Source organism: Lepisosteus platostomus, chromosome 10 (assembly GCF_059453375.1).
Source record: "Lepisosteus platostomus isolate fLepPlt1 chromosome 10, fLepPlt1.hap1, whole genome shotgun sequence".
Lineage (NCBI taxonomy): Eukaryota > Metazoa > Chordata > Actinopteri > Semionotiformes > Lepisosteidae > Lepisosteus > Lepisosteus platostomus.
In genome coordinates, this window is record NC_142620.1 from 23,352,030 (window position 1) to 23,372,709 (window position 20,680).

At 36.1% G+C, this 20,680-nt stretch overlaps 1 protein-coding gene across 3 annotated transcripts in view; it reads left to right on the top strand.

Moving 5' to 3' along the window:
• Nucleotides 1–20,680, top strand: part of rin3 (Ras and Rab interactor 3) — a 48,043-nt gene that overhangs the window by 5,549 nt on the left and 21,814 nt on the right. For all 3 annotated transcript variants that reach the window (XM_088648852.1, XM_088648851.1, XM_088648853.1), the window contains exons 2-4: nt 3,491–3,535; nt 6,122–6,302; nt 11,628–11,742. In XM_088648852.1, coding sequence (XP_088504978.1) covers nt 3,491–3,535; nt 6,122–6,302; nt 11,628–11,742 — 341 coding nt within the window. The remainder of the gene's footprint in view (nt 1–3,490; nt 3,536–6,121; nt 6,303–11,627; nt 11,743–20,680) is intronic.

Consider the following 20,680-nt stretch of genomic DNA (forward strand, 5'->3'; position numbering starts at 1 on the left):
TGCTGAAAAGAGAAGAAAGAAAACACAACGGAATAATGGAATAATCCTTTACTTGTTCCTTTGCAACCTAAGCATGCCGGCATACAGTAGCTACAAAACGTTTGTATTACTGTTTAACCCTTTGGATTGACCAAAAAGAGATTATTCTGATAATCTTTTAGTAGTAATTTCTGATTAGTACTTTTCATCACAGAGCATCTCAAAGTGCTTTAAATATTGAAGGAGAGGACTCTTTTCAAAGGCCCCTGAAGTGCAGCACCCACTACGAAGCAATGCAGGTAGAGAAATGCAAACTTAGTTCACCAGCTGAATGAAAGGGGAACTTCATGACAGTCTTTTAGAGAAAACCTACTGTAAGTATTCACCAAGTAGACAAGGAGTCAATTTAATATCTCTTCTAATACCATATATACCTAAACAAGGTGTTCCTTGTCACTGTAATATGACACTGCATTGGAGATTTTGGTCGTGTCCACAATATCCTGCAGTAACCTTGTTTCCTTATACAGTACAGTAGCTCTTCCAACACAGTATTGACATTGACCTGGCCCAGTCAGACATGCTTTAAAACTCATTAAAAACTACAGTATATATATTATACATATTGATTCTAAGTTCAAGTTCATGATAATTGTCATTTTACTCATATACAGGTATATGGTATAATGAATGCTATTTAGCTAGCTTTCGGACGATAAGTCTCGGACAAAAAAACAACAATACAATTGTATAATAAAAGAAAGACAGAGACAACAGGCAGTGTGCAAAACAAAAACAGGCAATGTGTAAAACAACAAAAGGCAACAGGTAATGTGCAAAACAATGTAAGATGTGCAAAAACATACATCAACAGAATTAAATAAAGGATAGAAAATTATGGGGAGTGAGCTTTATGACGTGTGAGGTAGAGGTAGATTTCAATGTGTGTTTGAGTTTATGATAACAAAGAAGGCCGTGTGAGGTTCAGATCGTAGGAGAGAGAGACTGTTTAATAGTATCAAACTTTAATAGTTTGATAGTGCGTGGGTAAAAACTGTCTCTGAGTCTGGTAGTCCGGGCACGGATGCTCCGGTACCGTTTTCCAGATGGTAGGGGGTCATACAGTCTGTAGCTGGGGTGTGTGGGGTCTTTGATGATGCTTAGAGCTTTCCTCAAGCACTGTCTGTCATAAATGTCCTGTATGGATGGGACAGCAACCCCAGTGATGGACTTTGAAGGTGAACTTGAACTTAAATGAAGGTGGACTTTCCTCAGTTCTAAACTGAGGAAACCACCTTCATTTAACAGTGAAGGTACTTGGGTATTGTATCATTTTATCATTGTTGTCTTATAGTATGTATTGTATCATTTTATCATTGTTGTCTTATAGTATTGGTTAAGGTTATCCACTTGTTTGTACTTTCATAACCTCTGTTGCAGAATTTCTCACTATTCTGAAAAATAAAATATATATATATAACTAATTACTAGTTATGGAACTGTATATGAAAATCTACTTGATATAAAATATCTAAATTTGTCCTCTCTGTGTTGTTAGATCATAATCAAAAATGCTGAAAAACATTCACTGCTTGTTTGTACTTTAATTATTTATGTGAATTGATAGTTTAATTTAATAATGCCATTATTTGATTATTTTTTAATGATTTTATCAACCATATGGTTATTGTAATAGTGGGCAGTTGCAGAACATTGTGTCCAGAGATGCATTTTGATTAATTTAGAAATATTAAAATGCTTCTGTTTTGATGGCTACATTGACAAATTGAGTAGCACCGGTACTCACCAGTGATTCTAACATCATTTGTGCAACCTCTGTGCATGCAAATACACTAAAATATTAATACATTGTATTAATACATTATTTAAAACTGAGACCCAGAACATTCTTTTTGTAAAAATAAAAATTCCAGCTAACAAATCCAGAAACTGCAACATTAATAATAATATTTGCATTTCCCAAGACGCAGCAATAGAACATTTAAAAAATATTTGTTTTAAGTGTTTTTATGACAATATATTTCACTGACAGACAGCTGTAGCCTTTGCTTTGATTTGGTTACCTGTCTCACAATATTCCAGCTGTTATCTGTTCCATCACTGTTTTCTGTTTCACTGTACACACTTACCACATACTGTACACCGTACTGTATTAGACTGAGTATATGAACTAAGTTTCTCCTGCACATAACCCAGAAACAGAAAAAAATGGCATACGATGCATTTCCATTATGGCATCCAAAATGGAAATGCAGCAGCCATATCACCCTGCAACTCACAACTGGCAACCCACAGAAGCTAAGCAGGTGTGAGCCTGGTCAGTACCTGGATGGGAGACCTCCTGGGAAAAACTAAGGTTGCTGCTGGAAGAGGCGTTAGTGGGGCCAGCAGGGGGCGCTCACCCTGCGGCTCATGTGGGTCCTAATGCCCCAGTGTAGTGATGGGGACACTATACTGTAAACAGGCGCCGTCCTTCGGATGAGACGTAAAACCGAGGTCCTGACTCTCTGTGGTCATTAAAAATCCCAGGGTGTTTCTCGAAAAGAGTAGGGGTGTAACCCCGGCATCCAGGCCAAATTTCCCCATCGGCTGTTATCAATCATGGCCTCCTAACAATCCCCCTCTGTGAATTGGCTTCATTACTCTGCTCTCCTCCCCACTGATAGCTGATGTGTGGTGAGCGTTCTGGCGCACTATGGCTGCCGTCGCATCATCCAGGTGGATGCTGCACATTGGTGGTGGTGGAGGGGAGTCCCCATTACCTGTAAAGCGCTTTGAGTGGAGTGTCCAGAAAAAGCGCTATATAAGTGTAAGCAATTATTATTATTATTATTACGTCTTTATTCAACCATAGGCAACTATTCGTAGCATGCATTTTTATATTAAACAGTACATATGTGTGTTTTAAAGAATGCCAGATAATATTTAAGGCTTTTGTTTTAAAAAGTAGAACATTATTAGTGAAATGCTGTATAATCAGGTGCAAATAGTTATAAAAATAACATTTTTCAGAGGTATGGATCTGAGAATGGACACATTTTGACAAAGTTCTGGAATCCTGAGTGACCCAACGAACAAAGACACTTGCTCTTAGAGCAGGTTGAGCACTGCGGTCCATACACTGCTGGTTTGCACTTGAGTTGTGTCATTGTCAGCTATTGCTGAAATTCCCCAAGCAGCATATGGATGATAGAGTATCACTGACGCAGAGCTGAGATTAGTTGTTCAGGACTCTCCTCCAGGCAAAAAGTGACTTCAGTGAGATCAGTGAGGAATGCTGCATCCCCCAGTCAGAGTCAGGTGCAGAAGAGTGCATCTGATGCAGACTGACTCTGCAGGTGAGTGTTTCAGGGGACTGTGTCAGTGTGCTTATTTTCAGAGGGCCAAGTCAACACAATTGCAAGTACCAAATTGGATGGATATACTGTTTAAGAAAAATAATTGCTGAATCCAAATAAAAACATACAAAAACTTTTCTTTTTTCTAACAGGAATGTGCTCCCAAGTGGACCAAATGCCAGTGAGATGCAACCCAGGTAAGTGCTTATGGCAGGCCTTCTGTAAAGAGGTCTTTTATTGCATTTCCGAGGCTGTGTCTTAGATAAGATCAGCAGCAATAATGGCTCTCTACAGCAAAATTATTTCAAATTCCTCTTTTCTTTTTTTAATAAAATTGCTGTGGAACAACATTTTTAACATCGTTGTTGTACAAGAGGTGTTCCATATGTCTCTAGACTGATTATGAAGCATGTGATTGTAAGCAATCTGTTTTAGAGATGGGGACTGTGTTTACATGTGAACTTTTCTCCATTGTATGAAAATGGAGCAAACTGATCTTTTCACCTTAAAATAGTAACACTCAGGGGAATCTGTGTTGATGTGGTCCTAATATAGTTGGTGGATGTGCCTCACTTTATAGTATACAGTTAAATAGAGGTCAGACAAATTCAAGCATTGGAAGGATACAAAATCATGAATAGTATGACTTACAGAAGTAAATCTGAAATAATCCAGAAAGAACGTACTAAGAATGGAGTGAGAAGTTAAATCAGGTTTTGATCATTTTCTTAACTGAAGAGAGCTAGGAGGATATTTCCTTAAATTTCCTAAAATGTAGCTAATAGTGAAAAAATGTGAATATTACTAGGCTACACTTAAACATAGTTTTGGTTCACAGTTTGTATTACATGCCTACAGAACATCATTGGACAATAAAAGCAACATCAACCTTTCTCAAATATGCAGCCATAGCTACTTGGGTTTCACACAGTGTCCTGAATAGGAGTTTGGAAGTTTGGGGATTTTGGATTGCTATTATTCTTCATGTTGTAAATATTAAACATTTGTTCATTTGTTATGGGTGTTTTTTTTCTTTCTGGTAAAGAAATGAAGTTGTGGAGTATTTATATATGATCAACTATGTTGTTGTTTTGTTAATACATATGAAAAGTTCAATGACATGTGCCTGTTTTTCTTTTATATCTATTGGCGTTGGATTGAGAATATCCCATGTCAACTACATTACAGACCACCCTGCTGTCAGAGTGTGTCCAATCAGCCAGAGCAATCCATATTGACAGAAAAGACTGGAAAATGCTTTTCTTTCTCTTTGAGTCTGCCTACTGCCTCAGGGTGGACACATACTGTTGGACACCCCTCTGCAGTGGACAACCTTTATGCTGGTTGTAGCTGGTTGTATGCTATGCTGGAGAAGCAACCGACCTCATAAACAATCTCCTTCAGGTGAAAATGAGGAAGAGGTACAGTGTGGACAAGTCCCTCAGTCACCCATAGCATTTTTCTTTAATACCAAAAAATATATTCAAAACTTGCTTGATTTCGGGGGTTGAATCTGATCCCCAAAATACACCAGCAAGAACTATAGAAACCTGGTGCCTCTTGCCTGTTTAGTTGCAAAAAAAGTTGTCTTGCTCCTAGTTACTTGGCAGTATATTTCGATATTTGCAACAAGTTGCTCTATGCACATCAAAAGACCTTGCATCTACACTGAGGAGCCTGTCTGCAGGTGCTCTAGGATTTGTTTCCACCTAGCATTTGTCAAATGTGGCATTACAGTGACATAAACCAAGCTTTTTGCTTAGATTGTTTTCCTGTTTTCATACTCTATCTGATATGCATCTAATCAAACTGCGAATGTTAACCTCATCTGACTACAAAGTGTGTAATTACAGCTGCTACACAAGTGCCTGACTGATTCTAGATCTCTGAAAGTGATCAGCACTCATTTATTGACAAACAATATGTATTTCAACATCACAGCATTCAAATGATTATCTGCACTCACCCCTTTTTTATTGTTGTTGGAGAATATGTATTGTGGGATAAGAGAACTTAATTGAAAGGGATTTGGTGATGTTGCATGTGTCACAATTATTTGTAGACCTTCAAGACAATTCTAGTGTGTCCACTAGAACAACTGTATTGAAAATTAGCAGTCGGTTTCTGCAACACTGCATAATGACATTTATTTTCAGCCAGAGGGATTCCATGGCGGTGGTTCCCAATCCCGGTCCCATTGACACACACACCATTTGTTTTTTGTTCCAGCTGAGCCCTCAGTTACCATACACAATCAGACCTTTCATTCACTTAATAATAATACAAGTAATTTGAACTGTTTGTTCCCAGCTCTTAAACATTTTGAAGATTTAACCCTTGGATTTTGTAAATGAAATAAAATCCCAAACTTGTGACTAGAAGCAAAATACATGATCAAAAAAAGGCTTCAATTATCGAATTAAGGTGGGATAGAATAAAAACCAGTAGGTGTGTGGGTTACCAGGACCAGAATTTGAAACCACTTGTGTATGATATATCAGATGCAAACTTTGAAAGCCAAAAGCTAGGATTCCTTCCACACCATAAAGAAATATTAAAAGCAGAAGTACCTGTAATTGATAATCTAGCATTTTCAGTTACAACACTTGTAACCACAGCTAGGAGCAGTACTACAGTATGTGAGTGACCACTGCATACAGTATGTGCTGTAAATATGTGGCTGGCATAGTAAGATGACTGTTGCCTGCTGTTCACATTTTACGCACACTTCATTGAACAAACACCTACTGTACCTGACTAATGTCAGCTTCCTCTTCTTTCAGGACCACACTGGAAACCAACAGCAGGAGCAACCACAGCGAGCCCACTTCTCCTGTTAAGAATCAGCTAGTCCTGCCTAGCATCAGCATTCTGGAGAAACTAATCAAGACTTGTCCAGTTTGGCTCCAGCTGGGCATTAGCCCAGAACGAGCTTCTGAAATCCTGCAGAGGGAACCTCCAGGGGTGAGGATGTGCGACAATTATGTTCCTCAGTGTTGAACAATAAGACAAAAAAATATATATATTTTTTTTTAAATTAAAAATTAAAACCAATCCTTATGTCTAATGCTACCGATGTTTTTATATATACAGTATATATGTTGACCATTGGTATGTACTAATAGCTTAAACAGATAAAAAAATTACAGGGAATCTGTATTCTTGCACAGCATAGTAAAGGTAATTTAGTCAATACTAAATTATTTTTGCAGAGGTGCCCACTTATCGTCCTGGAAAGTTTCAGTCTTACAGGCTGTATAGACAAGCATTAAATAATCAATTTATATAGACTTTGAGCATTTTCATTGTGATTGTCAATTAACCACAATGCATATTTAAATTTAAATTACATAATTTAGAGTTTATTTCAAACAAAAATTTGAATACTCAGTGTTGTCTTAATAAATTACGTGTTTATAACTAAAAGATATTTATAACTAAAATGTATTTGTTCGCATTTTTGTACAAGAATAAGATTGATGAATTAGTCAATTTTATAGTATGTCTCTTGGAGCATTTGCCATGCTATTCATACTGACAGTGTGAATGACACTAAACAAAACAAAAGGCTTTTCTTTATTTGTAACATTTATGTTTCTTGGATCTCTGTTGTTAATAATCAGATTATAAAAAAAACACATTTTGTGCACCATGAGGGAACTGTTTTGGATATCAGGATCCTATCTGCTTGGACATTCATGCAGTTAACCTAGGTGTAAGGTGTAAAGACCTTTGTAGTTGTCCTATAGACTACAGGACTATGATACTAAAAAGTAAAGAAAGAGATCAGTTCTTCAATAGGTCCCACAGGAAAGTGCTGCGTCATACCTTTGTATCAAGTAGTTCCTCAACAAATTATAATTTATAATTTATAATGAGTTATTTTTTTCTTTACAATAACATTTGAGCAGGAATGTATCTAGAGACAAAGATTTGCAACTCAGTAGGATCAAACTATTTGTAAACCAATGATATATAAAATAAGATGCTGATTTGCAATTTAGCAGAACTACAGTATATTACTTTGCATTCTGCATTTTCAATTTAATCTCATCATAACATTTGAAATTCACAGAACAGTTTCAGTTTTTCAGAGATGGTGTGCGTTATTTTAACACTATTGCCCGTTTTAGATCCATTATCAGTGTGTAAAATCATCTAGTCTGTTGTTGTTATGCCCACTTCCCCTGACCTCTGCAGATGCACAACTACAGTATGTAGCCCTACCCCCACTGTAAACCTTATGATGCGGTGTTGCGCCTGTTTCAAAACATTGCCATTTCACCGCAAAGTTCGATGGGAGATATCTTTTTTAGAACAATTTTTGTTCTTGTATGAAATAAAATAGATTAAGGAAACTATTAGAAGAAGAAACAAAAGTATAGATTTGGAATGCACATTCTAGGATACTTAAAGACTAAAGATGATATGGCATCGTATATATATATAATATTATATAATAAGGATTTGAGGATCATTTAGTGAAATAATGCTAAAACAAAAGTAGAAATGTGCTTTTGTCCTCCTTCTGACATTACATTGTCTTTCTGCAAAAAGTGTGAGATAACTCTTCTGTACTAACCATAAGTGTTTTCTTGTCCTTCAGTGATTCAAGGTTTTATTTTGTTAATGCAGTAGTCATATCACAGAACCATAATATCCTTTCTATATCTCTGTCAGGCCTTAATTGTGTCTATCCTGAATATTTAACTAGATATGTCTCGTATTTGATTTGTGAAACCATTCAGACACACAGTGTTGCATCAGTCTTATTATGTTCCTTGAGTGTTTTTCTTTTTTTGCCCAACCTTCTTGCTTCCTTCTTTAGTAAAAACATGAGTAGCTAATGTTGTAAGCTTCCCAAACTGATAGACCTTTTAGATTATTACTTTTGTAAAAAATAGTATTTTTTGACCCGTTCTTGTTCACCTTCTTTAGATAAAAACACTTTTTTGTAGCAGTCAGAAAGCTTTGTTATAAGTCTCCTCACAGATCAAACATCTATTTGGACCTGTTTTTTTGTGAATATGTGAATTAAAAAATAAATAATATATTGCCTTATTTATTGTGAGATCTTGTATCTAAATAAGATAGTATGTAGTGCCATATCTCATATTTTAGGCATTTAAATAATGTGCTAACTTATTTATTGATAGATTTTATATTTAAATAGGCATTGCCTTATTTATTGCTGAATCACATCACTACTGTCATTTCATATAATATAATTTCGTACTGAAATGTTAGTGTCCTGAAACCCTGCCTTCATATATTTTACATTTTCTATTTTGCTTTACTTTGTAATTTATTCTATTGTATTTATTCAGAAGTTAGACAACCATACAGTTATTTCCCTGTAAAATTTTATTTTTGTATTTGTTTCAATATACTGCAGGAAAAAAGCATATAAGTCATGTATAATAAGTAACTTGCTCACTTTCACTCACTAGAAGACCAGTGCTCAAAGCCTGTCTCCTTTGTGTGAATCTAAGCACTAATCCTAACTATCGCTGGTAATATTCATATTGTAATATTCAACTTGCACTAAGGCTTAAATTCTGATTAAGCGTTTCAAGCAGCTTAAAAGTGTGGGAGCAGTGAAATGAGAAACCAGCTTTCAAAGGGTCCCCAGTCACGCATACAATATTTTAACATTTATTGTTAATTTTTACAAATATTTTTAAAGCAGCCAAAAGTCAACCAGAAGACTGAAAACCAGTAAGGGAATAAAGTAAACAATGCCACATTGCCTGCATTTCAAAACATAGGATAATAAAAAAGCTACTTTAATGACCCTAGAGTTTCAAGACTTTATAAGCTTAGAAAATTCTTCCTTCTGCATAAGTCTGAGTAGATGTAATAGTGATGGTGATTAATTTTAGCAGTGATATTAATTAGGCTAGGTCCTAATTACAATATTTGCCCATTCTGTAGTTACAAAAGTAGTTGACAGATATTGTGCATACTGTGGTTTCCAGCTGGGATGGTGGCACAGTGGGTGGCAGTGATAGTGCCCAGGGTTTAACTCTGGACCTGGGTTGTTATCTGCATGGAGTTTTCATATTTCTCCCATGTGTGCATGGGTTTCCACCAGGTAGTCAATTTTTTTTTCTACTAGACTAATACTAGTAGAGTAATAGGCTTTTGTGCCTTGATGTGAATGTGTACATGTTTTTGTGTCTGTGCCCTGGAAGGGATTAGTGACCCATCCAGGGTTTATTTCACCTTGTGCCTATTACTTGCTGGTATACACTGTATTCTGTATTGGGTCCTGTATTGGATAAAGCAGTTGGAAAATGGATGGAGTGATGGTTTCCAGCCACCACTTGGGGGAGCACTATTTGTGGGAAGATCCTCTTTTTGTTTTTCACAGATACCTAATGTGCTTAGCAATATGCTACAATGTTCATTCTGAGAACATAGGAGGATAGGTTCTTATTTTATTGAAACGCACAACAACACAGTTGATTCTAGTCGAGAATGTGTGTGATGCTGATTGATGTACTGGCAATCTATGTTTGCATTATGCAATGAGCATGCATTTTGAAATGCACTTTCCAAATCAAATTAACCCAAGAGGCACAAAAGAAAGGTACTGCTGCAACAGCTCAGTTGTTTGATGAGAGAAACACAGATTGGTAATGTGATGGCAGTATTTGATTATTCCTTCTTGTTAGGTCCTATATTTCATTTCCACATTTCTGTTATGCATGCAGAGTTTCTTATTGAAGTCATTTAGCATAGAAGGACAGTGTCTAAATTTATTTGAAGAGGAAGTTCACTTAATATCAGTCTTGTGAATTTGTGGTTGACTGTTCTAATTAAAAACGACAGATTAGCTTGTATGCACACACATACACCAGATTCAAGCTCTGCTTTATTTTATTCCAAATTTAATTAACTGATGTTTTTATCTAAAGCAACTTACATTTTTACCCACATACTGTATACAGCTGGATATTTTACTGGAGCAATTCAGGTGACACATAGCACAAAAGGGGCAACCCACATCCTTCCAGAACACTACCCATTGCTCCACATTCTGTCCAGTTCGTGCCATGCATGCAATACTCTATTTTTTTTTATTTTTAAAGGAAATAACAGTAATTTTTAAGTTCATAGTTTAATGTATGCACATTATGTAATATTTGCACACTTTTAGAAGTTAATGTGTAGAAACACATGGTACATTTTATCATTGGCACTTTGTTAATATTGTTATTATTGTTCATAGCTCTTCATATAGATAATACAGATCCCTGTGGTACTCCAATAATTACATCACCCCAATTTGAGCATTTTTGCCGTATTTGTACCTTTTGTTAACAATTTATAGTCTTAAATGTAATACCTGACAAGGGTATGATGCTGTATTACCAGTTGTATTTAAGAAAACATGGGCTGATGTTCATATACTGTACAGACCAGATGCAAGCAGTGGTGTACTGCAGGGACCCATTTTAGCCCCATTTACTTTTCCTGGACTTTATCAGTGATTTAGATTCAGGTATACATAAAAAAACAACTAGGTAAATCCAAAACTAGTGAAATTAACAAACACAGAATCATAAGCAAGTGGCTTATAAAAAGAGATTAAAATATGCACTGGCAAACACTTAGCAAATTAATTTTATCACTCATAAGTGAAAAGTGATAAACAGTAACGAACACTGATTATTTGTTAGGATATATAACAATATATAGTATTAATGATGTTTGCAATAGCTCTTCAGGTTTGTTTTGTAACCACAGCATAGTTCATCCTCTTACAATTTAAATTTTAATTACCTGTACAATAGGTCCCTTAAAATTTGCATATTGCTGCTACTTGAATGCTGCTGAAGATTACATTTGTTACCCTTCTAATGTATACTACTGTTATTGTATTTCTCATGTATATTGCTTCTAACGGTACATTTATGCATACTGCTGCTACTTTTTGCCACTATTTAGATGGCACACATGTTATTGTCTCATGTTCTTGTCTCCAATTTGTGAAATAATTTATGTCATTTGTTATTTTAGGAAACACATAAGTATGCATTTCATTGCACTCAGGTACATATGACAATAATCAAATCAAATCAATGTTTATTTATCAAATGCACAACAATACTGCATGCAGCAGTAGTTGCTGGCAATTAAATGTATTTTCTGCGAGCTCACAAAAATCACAATCTTGAAACAATAAACAATAGTCGGGGGACATTTGTAGCAAGGAAGGTCCAAGAAACATTCTCAATTGGATTTGTATCACTTACAGTAACCATATCTTTTTATCTTCTGTAGATATTCCTGGTGAAGAAGAATGCAAATCTAAAAAAAATGGTTCTTTCAGTTCGCTTCTCTGACAAGGATGGAAAGCCACGCATACAAGACATCCTGATCAAAGAGGAAAAAAGCTGTGAGTAGTTGTTTCATTCAGGGGGGAATCATGGAGGCTAGATGAAATATCATCATCCTACACAAATAAAATACCAGATCTCTGACATTCTGATCTCCTAAATAACCAGACAGTTAGAAAAAGAATTATAAGATCCTATGGGAGCTTTTTCAGAATCCATTATCCTTAAAAGGCTACTGAGAGCAATTTTCTAAGACTTAAATGATTGTTATTTTGTTATTAAAAATAAAATCATATACTGTTTGTCTGATCTATAGTATTTAGGTGCTTAAAATGTAATGATGAATAAATTTCTAAAGCTGTATATGAATATGTAAATGTGACATCGCTGCAGATGCACAGTTAACACGATAAAGTACTGTATAATTACACTTCTAAGTAATTATTTAGGAAACTTGAAATATATTTTAATTTGTTTTGTGGTTAAGAAACATCTGGATAAAATTTTAAATTAAGATCTACTAAACTATAAAACCACAAGAAGAGCTGAAAGGCCCAATCTCATGTGCAGGCATTTTCTTATGTAAATCTCTTTAGTTTGAGTGGAGATCTGATTACAGTATATAAGATCCTAAGCAATATAGACAGGGGTAAGTCAGGAGACAGAGTCACAATTAGAAACTAAAATGAAATTGATGATGGAGAATACACAGAGTTGTGGGAGACTGGGACAGGTTTCCCAGCTGGGTGATTGAGACCCAGACTCTAGACACTTTTAAGAAATTGATGTACACAATCACTATGTTTCATTTAGATATTAAACTAAAACAATGAACAAAACATGCCTAAGAGCCTCCTTTCATTTGCGCAAGAAAAAAGTTTTTTAAGAAGTTTGCTTGGCTTTTTTAATAATTTGTAATTGTAGCTTCCAAGAGCTACAGTATACTGAGTAGCTCTCAGAATTTTTTTTTCAATTTATGAGTGATGTGTACTGTACAACACAGATGTCCGTGCTGATAGCTTTGAGGTGGGGATGTACTTTGGTGGAAAAAAATATCTTTTAAAAGATGAAGTGTGTTTACAGATTATACCTCTCACATTTGCTCTAACTCTCTTAAGGGTGTGAAGGTCTGACCACAAGTTTCCTGTCTCAATAGGTTCCACTAATGCTACATTGTCAGTCACGTTCGTACAACTACACCGGTGCTTGAGGTCTCTTGAAGCACACAGGAATGGATCTTAGTGAGGAAAATAGGGCTTTGAGTGGGTGCTAATGAGAGCAGCATTAATTTGCAATTAATCAAAATAATCTTGCTCTAATCAAGCTAAACAATTTCTATACCTACAGATAAGATGTATCATGTCATGACATATCTGGTTGTAGGACAGTATTGTGGTTTAAAATTAAACAATACTTCAGTTTATCCCTGCATTTGTTTTAGAACAGACTTATTCAACATGCAACTTTCTGTTCAACTGCAGTGCTTTTCACTCAAACAGCTCCTTAAGTGTTACATGTATTTTAAGAATAAAAATAATTCCTACAGCACATTTCATGTAGGTAGCTGTAGCATGTGTAGGCTGCAAAGGAGCAGATAAAGGTTGATTCCATGCTGAAAGGAAAAAGGAAAGAGACACAACATTTTGGCTGTACAGTAGTTTAGAAGGGGTGAAGAACAGGAAGCATATGGGCATAAAGCAGGTGAAAATGTGTGTCCAAACTCAGGGAGAACAGCTGAAGAGGTGTGAAAAGCCAAAATCAGCAAATAAATAGAGAATAGCAGATTTAACAGGAAATGAGTCTGTTGTTGAGAGAAGGGGGTGGAAGTTTCAGGATAATTTTGGGCATTAGGACTTCTGAAACCCCTCTGTGAGAACACAGACATAGAAATCAGCAATATCGTGGCATAAGGTGTTTATTTCACCAAGATCGAGGTGAAATAAATGGTTTGGGAAGATCTTTGATCCTCACTCTGACATGTTCCCTGAATGGTCTGCCAGTTTTCTTCCTGTCTCATCAATGTAAACGGCTGGGCATTTTCTGCAGGAGATTAAGTAAATGCGGTTGTTGGAACTACATGATGTCATCTGGGTGACCCAGAATTGTCCACACATCTGTGTTGTATTAGATTTGCAGGTGACGAAGCGGGTTTGGTTGCAGTGGTAAGTGCCTGGTGTGGATGGTTGCTCTGGGAACTTAAGGGAGCTGTGAAGAAGTACAGTAGGTTGTGCAGATTATTAATCAGCAATATGAGATAATGGGGTAGTCGGGAAAAAGAGTACCAAGGAAGGGGTCATCCTGTAAGACAGGGAAGTTGTCTTTAATGGTTCTGGGAATAGAAAGGGTGTTAGGGTGGTAAGCAACACCAATGGAATGCGGGTGTGAGTCCAGGATTTCCTGTGAGGGTTGATGATACAAGGGCTGTTTTTGGCTCAAGAGAAATGTGCAGGGAATCTTCTGTTAAAAAAAGAGTTATTTTGAAGACTTAGTTATGGAAATCTTTGTCATCACTGTATAATCGTTGAACCAGAGGAACAGGGAAAAAGAGACTGTTTAGTACTGTACAGTATGTGGGGTGGAAGGAGCTGTATAGGAGCTACTGTTTGTGAGTCAGTGGGTTTGCAATAGACAGTAGTTGAGAGTCGTGGATGGTTAATGGAAAGGTTTATGTTTAAAAATGGAAGAGTTGTGGAAGATATATTAATGTTATACTTGAGGTATGGGTGGAAGTTGATGAGAATATGCAGGGAATACTCTAGTTGATCATTAGAGCATGTGGTTCTTCTACACAGCCGACAAAAATATTTGCTTAGCTGGCTCCCATGATGGCGAGGACCAATTCTGCAAGACATACAAGAGTATGGGTTGGTAGATAAAGCACTGTGGGTTTGTCCAGAATGTGCTTGGGGACTGTAAAACTGTCATTGTGGGGAATGACAGTGTACAAGGATGTGATGGCCATGGTGAAAATGAAACATTCATGGCCCTGAAAATGGAACCAGTCAAAAACCACATTTCATTAAAACAAATTGCAATGTGATTCACATAACAAAAGGCTAAAAAGACTTAGTAAGGTCTTAGTAAAAAAAAAATATCATTTGAAACACTTTTCTGAGATAATCAGGGAGGTATAGATGGAGAAGCATTAGTATGTCGTTTGGTTTTTGGGACCTGCAGTAGATTGAATTGACCTTATCTAAAAGATCAGATAAGATAAAAGTTTGATTAAAAAAGGTCAGCGGGGTAAAGTGGACCATTGTGTTTTAGAGCCTTTAAAATCCACTCTCTGGGGGACAGGGAGCAAATGGAGCATTGGTAGAATAGGGGTGATATGGTCTGACTTCCTTGATCTGGTGAGCACCCTAGCAGCACTGTTCTGGATAAGTTGTAATTTAATTTATGTGATTGAGGGAAAACCACAAAGGAGAGTGTTACAATAGTCCAGGTCCAGACATTAAAAATAATTAACTTTTTAATATCTTCAAAATTGAGAAAAGACCTTTGCCAGGAGATATTTTTCAAATGGAAATATGAAGACTTACAGATGTTTTCTTATATGATCTGAAAAATTGAGGGAAGCATTGACACCCAAATTACTGGCCACTGTAGATAACATATCCATTAATGATAGACATTCAGTTACTAGTGATGGTGATTTGATTAGGAACAAGATGGGCCCAGATACTGACTTTATACTGACACAACTGGAGAAACAATAAGTCACTGGTGACAACTCTGATCTTGTTTTCCCCGTAGAGATAAACTGCTGCCTGTTGGAAAGAGGAATTCTATTACAGTCTATTACAGTCCAGTCAGATATAGTCCCTCATTCCCTGCAGAAGAATGTTGTGGTCCACAGTGTCAAAAGCAGCTGAGAGACAAAGCAGAACAAGGATGGATGGAAACCATTTGCAACAGCCATTTATAGAACTCAAAGTAAACTGTAGCTGAGTAGCTACTGCCTTGTCAAGAACCTTTGAGATGAAGGGGATGTTGGAGTTAAAAACTGGAGAGTACGTTAGGGTAAAGGTTAGATTCATTAATCAAAGCTGAGATGAACTGAATCGGAATAAGTAAGCAGGCTTCGAACAGAGGCATACTGTAGGAATAGGATCCAAGGAACATGTAGATGTACTCATCCTAGAAACAAAGGTCAACAGAGCAACAGAAGAGACCCTGTTAAAGCTTGCAAAGAGCAGGTAAGGTGAGGAAGAGATACCGTACAGATTGAACCAGCTGTAATTTTGCCAGATAATGGAAACTATATCCTTAAAAAGGTTAAGAAAAAGTTGCAGTTTTTTGTGGTTTCAGTGGTTGCTGTAGAGGGTACTGTGGGGATAGGATTGATAAGCTGGTTTAGTTTAAAAAGCCAAGGGAAATCCCTTACTGTATCTTCATCAATTAGTGATAAATAATATTTACTGCAAGTTGCTTTCAAAATTGCAGCATAGTGGAACTGCTGGTCCTTAAGGGCAAACAAATGAACAGTTAGGCCTGGTTTTCCCCACAGGCATTGGAGTCTCCACCTTTGAACCTTCAAAAGATTAAGTTCTTCTGTAAACCATGTAGAGGAGCACTTGAAGGACACTGTCCATGTTTTCTCAGGGGCAAGTGAATTTACGGCAGAGCTAAAGATGTAATTATAGGATTCATCAAGCTCTTCAAAGTTGATCATGACATTAATTACATATGAAAGTACAGGGTTGATGGACCCCTGAAAAAGAGACTCAAGGTTGTGAAATTTCATAATATGTTTAATATGAGTCTAATTTGAGTGAGTACTTAAATTAAATAAGATAGCTTTGTGATCAGTTAAAGAATGAAAAGATTTTAAATAGGGGGGATCTGATCTCAGTGGACGATAAATAAACAAAACATAACAGGGGCAGGAACCAATAAGACTCAGGGAAAAGCTTAATTCAAACGTCTTAATAACAGGGAGAGAAAGCTCCAGAATGAGACTGAGAGAAAACACAGCAGGACCACCTCCTCAATCATAAGTGTGGGCTTCTTTAAAATATTTATATCCAACTGGAGTTTTGTCATTTAAAAAGGAAACAACCATCTTCTCAATGCCAGTTTTCAGTCAGAAATATCAAATCAATGTTATTACCAACAATAAAATCGCTGAGAAGCAAAGACTTATTTGTCAAGGACTGAGTGTTAAAAAGGAGCATTTTTATCAGTGAGGTGACTGGAGGTTGTATTTTCTGAAATGAGCATAGGCAGCTAAGATTTACACCACAGCGAGAAGTAAAGGAAACCTATGACAATAAGAATTGAATTGAATTAATTTGCATAGAGTCCAGGCATAGCTTGTAGCTAAAAGTATTTCACTTTTCTGAGAATTCTGACTTCACGTTAAAGCTTGAAGGTTGTTTTTTTTTTTGATAGTCTAAGAAGGTGAATAGAAGCTGAACAGCTTGGAAAAAGTAAAAGTAACCATACATGAAAATTTTGCTAAAACTTTAAAAAGAGATCACCAGTACAATACAGTTGAAAATTAATCATAAATTTCAAAAAAGAAATCCACATAAGCGGTTGAAACAACACTAATAATGCAACCATTTTCCAGATGGAATGACCACAGAGAGTCAGGACCTTGGTTTTATGTCTCATGCAAAGGACAGCACCTTTTTACAGGATAGTGTCCCTATACTGTGGCACCCCCTACTGGCCCCTCTAATAACTATTCCAGCAGCAACCTTTTTTTCCCCAGGAGGTCTCCCATCCAGGTACTCACCAATCTCACACCTGCTTAGCTTCAGTGGGTTGCCAGGTTGAGGGTGATATGGCTGCTGCCTACATTTCGCTTTAAAACTATATTGATACATATACTGTAGTTTATACTATAATCGCTTGTAAGAGTCACCTTCTCTAAACTTCTTCAAATCCAGACTCAAAACCTTCGTCTTTAGAAGAGCCTTTACTTAACTGGTTCCATTCTTCACCCCTCTGCTATTCCTAGTACCACCATCCATGGTCTCATCTCTATATTGTAATTGTGTTTTATTTTGTGTATTCTTTTTATTTATTGTTGTTCTTCATTCTGTAAAACACTTTGAGAAGCCACCTTTAAAGGTGCTATATAAAATAAGTTTTATTATTATTATTATTATTATTATTATTATTATTATTATTATTATTATTATTATTACAATCAGACAAGCAAGACAAGATGCACAAACACTGGTGAAGGAAAACATAACAGTCTCAATGAAGGAGAATTCTACTTTTTAATAACCTTCATTATCATACTATTACAAGCGCAAAAAGCTCTTGTTGATTATATTGTTGCAGTATGTTTTTTGTTGCTTTTTAAGCTTTTGTTGCTTTAAGAACAGTAATCAGTGCATATCCTGTGTTCACAGTTAATGTCTTGCATTAACTCAATACTTTTCTCTTCTGCGCTTTTACACATAGAGGTTCCTGAGATTCATTTGCTCTAGAACGTATTGTAACGCTCCCAGGGCTCAGTGATGGAAAGAAACAGGCTGGAGGCTCTGGCACGGGTTGGCAGGACATTTATCAAAGACGCTGAGGGGGGTTACACACATAGGGAAAGGGGAGATACAGCACTGCACCACACCTACACAGACAGAAGAGGGAAGATGGCGTCTCCAGCCCTCGTCCCACTATATATGGGCGGGTAGCCCCTCCCCTCAGCCGCTGTTCCTAGTCTGCCTTGTGTGCACATGGCTACAGCGCCCCACGTGGGCACTACATTATTTTAAATGAATTTGATTGACATTAGGAAGAAGTGAGTGGATTTTGCATGTTTGAAGATGGTAGAAACGGAGTTAAAAGTATGTTTTGCTGTTATGTCTGTGCTCTGTGGTTATATTGCTTCATATTAGACATTAAACTTTCAACTTTTAAAATGGCTTCATCAATGGAATTTAATTTTTCTCTGGAGCAAATAAAGAAAAAAACATTTGGAACATTGCATAAATGGCAATAATGTCAGTATTAAAACATTATAGTATCCATGTTATGTTGCTTTCATTTTTATTGCATTGCTCGTTAATTCAGCCCAGGGTTAGCCTCTTGGGTATTTGATTTCATAATGTCAAAACAAACAGATGTGTGGGGATTTCCTCTTTGGTGTTATGTAATTTAGTCTTGCAGTATGCTTTTCAGTCTTGCAATGTACTAACTCTTATAAACAATTTCACCTAGAGGACATTTTATGTTAGAATTGGATTCATAGGACTATACATCATTATTTACAGTTCAAGAAAAATGAATGCATGAAACATAAAAACTGTATTTGTTTAAATCTGAACTTGCTCATCTTATCTGATACAAATGTAATACAAAAAGTTTAACAAGAACACAATCATAACCAGACATTTTCATTTATATATACACAAGCATTTACTGTACATTAAGATATTTTTTTTATTCATCTGATCATTGTTATCTTTCCTTATAGATTAAGGAAAACCCGTAGGTTTTAATGAGATTAAGGAGGATGGGAAGTCTAGTTTACTAACCTTATTAGTTTACTACTAAAAGGTAGTATCTCAAAACCTATTCCATCAGCTGATAGTCAAAGCATCAATAATATGTGAATGTCGACTAAAAAAGAGCATCTCTAAAGAATGTGAAGTTTGTGATGTACAGATAGCTCTCTCCATAAAACCTTTGACACCTTGATCTGAGAACATTTCTTTTTTATGTGAGAGGATACGTAAAACTCGGGTGTTCCAGACTATAGTGGTTTCCACATGAATTCTGCTTCACCTAACAACTTTCAGAGTGCACTCAGGAATGTGGCTGCCCATCTGTAGAAAGTGAACATTAAAAAGAGAATCTCTAAAAGAGTTTTAGAAACAGGACACGAGTTTCCACTGTTTAAAATATAACTCAGCATAAAAGACCCAGTCAAGAATTATTACACAGAACCACTATACAGTATGCTGTACATATTTTATGCAAAGGCCATGTACTCTGACTGTAGATAAAGTTTTTTTTCAATTAAAAAATGAGGAAAAGTATGTTATAGTTTTTCATACACAAGGAAATAATAGTATATTTTAAACAGTAGCATTATGTACAATACTGTATTTAAATTTGTCAGTTTTAGCTCTTGAATGGAAGTTCAGGGAACAGTGATTCTTTTTATTTCAGTGCTACTCTTGTGCAGAGAAGGATCTCAGAGCCAGAGCAGACACTGTTGCAGTTGCTTCTACCAGTATTGCTTTCTAACAATGTAATTACATCTGTATCTGACAGTCTCATTCAGAGAAGATTAAGGGAGTTCTTTATTTTTCAAAAATTTTTAAAAAAGGTGGACAGAGGCAGGGGTGTAGTGTATTGCGGCAGTGCTCTTCTGTCTTTCATTTTCTTTCTAAAAATAAAGTGGAAGCTTCACTCGAAGGGGTCAACCATTCACAGATAGTTCCTATGGTAACGTAACAGGAAATACAAAATATGATAACCACTGACTCGGCTAAAGATGAATGCATTTCCGTCAGCGGAAAATATAAATTTGATTTCTTTACAAATATGCATTAGCCCTCCTGTTTCCATTAATAGTCTCTCCATAGAGAATGAGAGGAGTCATTTGTAAGCATGCTTTAAACTTAAGCTACAGCAGGTTGCCTAAAGAGGACTAGATGCTCAGTCATGAGTTGTCATTATTATTACCAACCAGAATACTGGTATGATCAACAATAACAAAATAAAAAAAAGATAAAATTTTAGTTTGGGGCTCAGTAAACATGGAAAGTCATGTTTGACATAAGAAAATATGTTATTTAAAGATGAAGAGACTAATAATTTACCAATGGTTTGTAGGACCATATTAAATGAACCTCCCCAAAAATGTGGTTTTGTAGAATGGTACTTCACAGTTTTCATGTTGTTGCTTTCTGATTATCTTCAATGTTGCGTTGAAGGATTGTAATATAATAATAATAATAATAATAATAATAATAATAATAATAATAATAATAATGTGCGCCAAAGCGAAGAAAGGTTCACCTTCCAAGT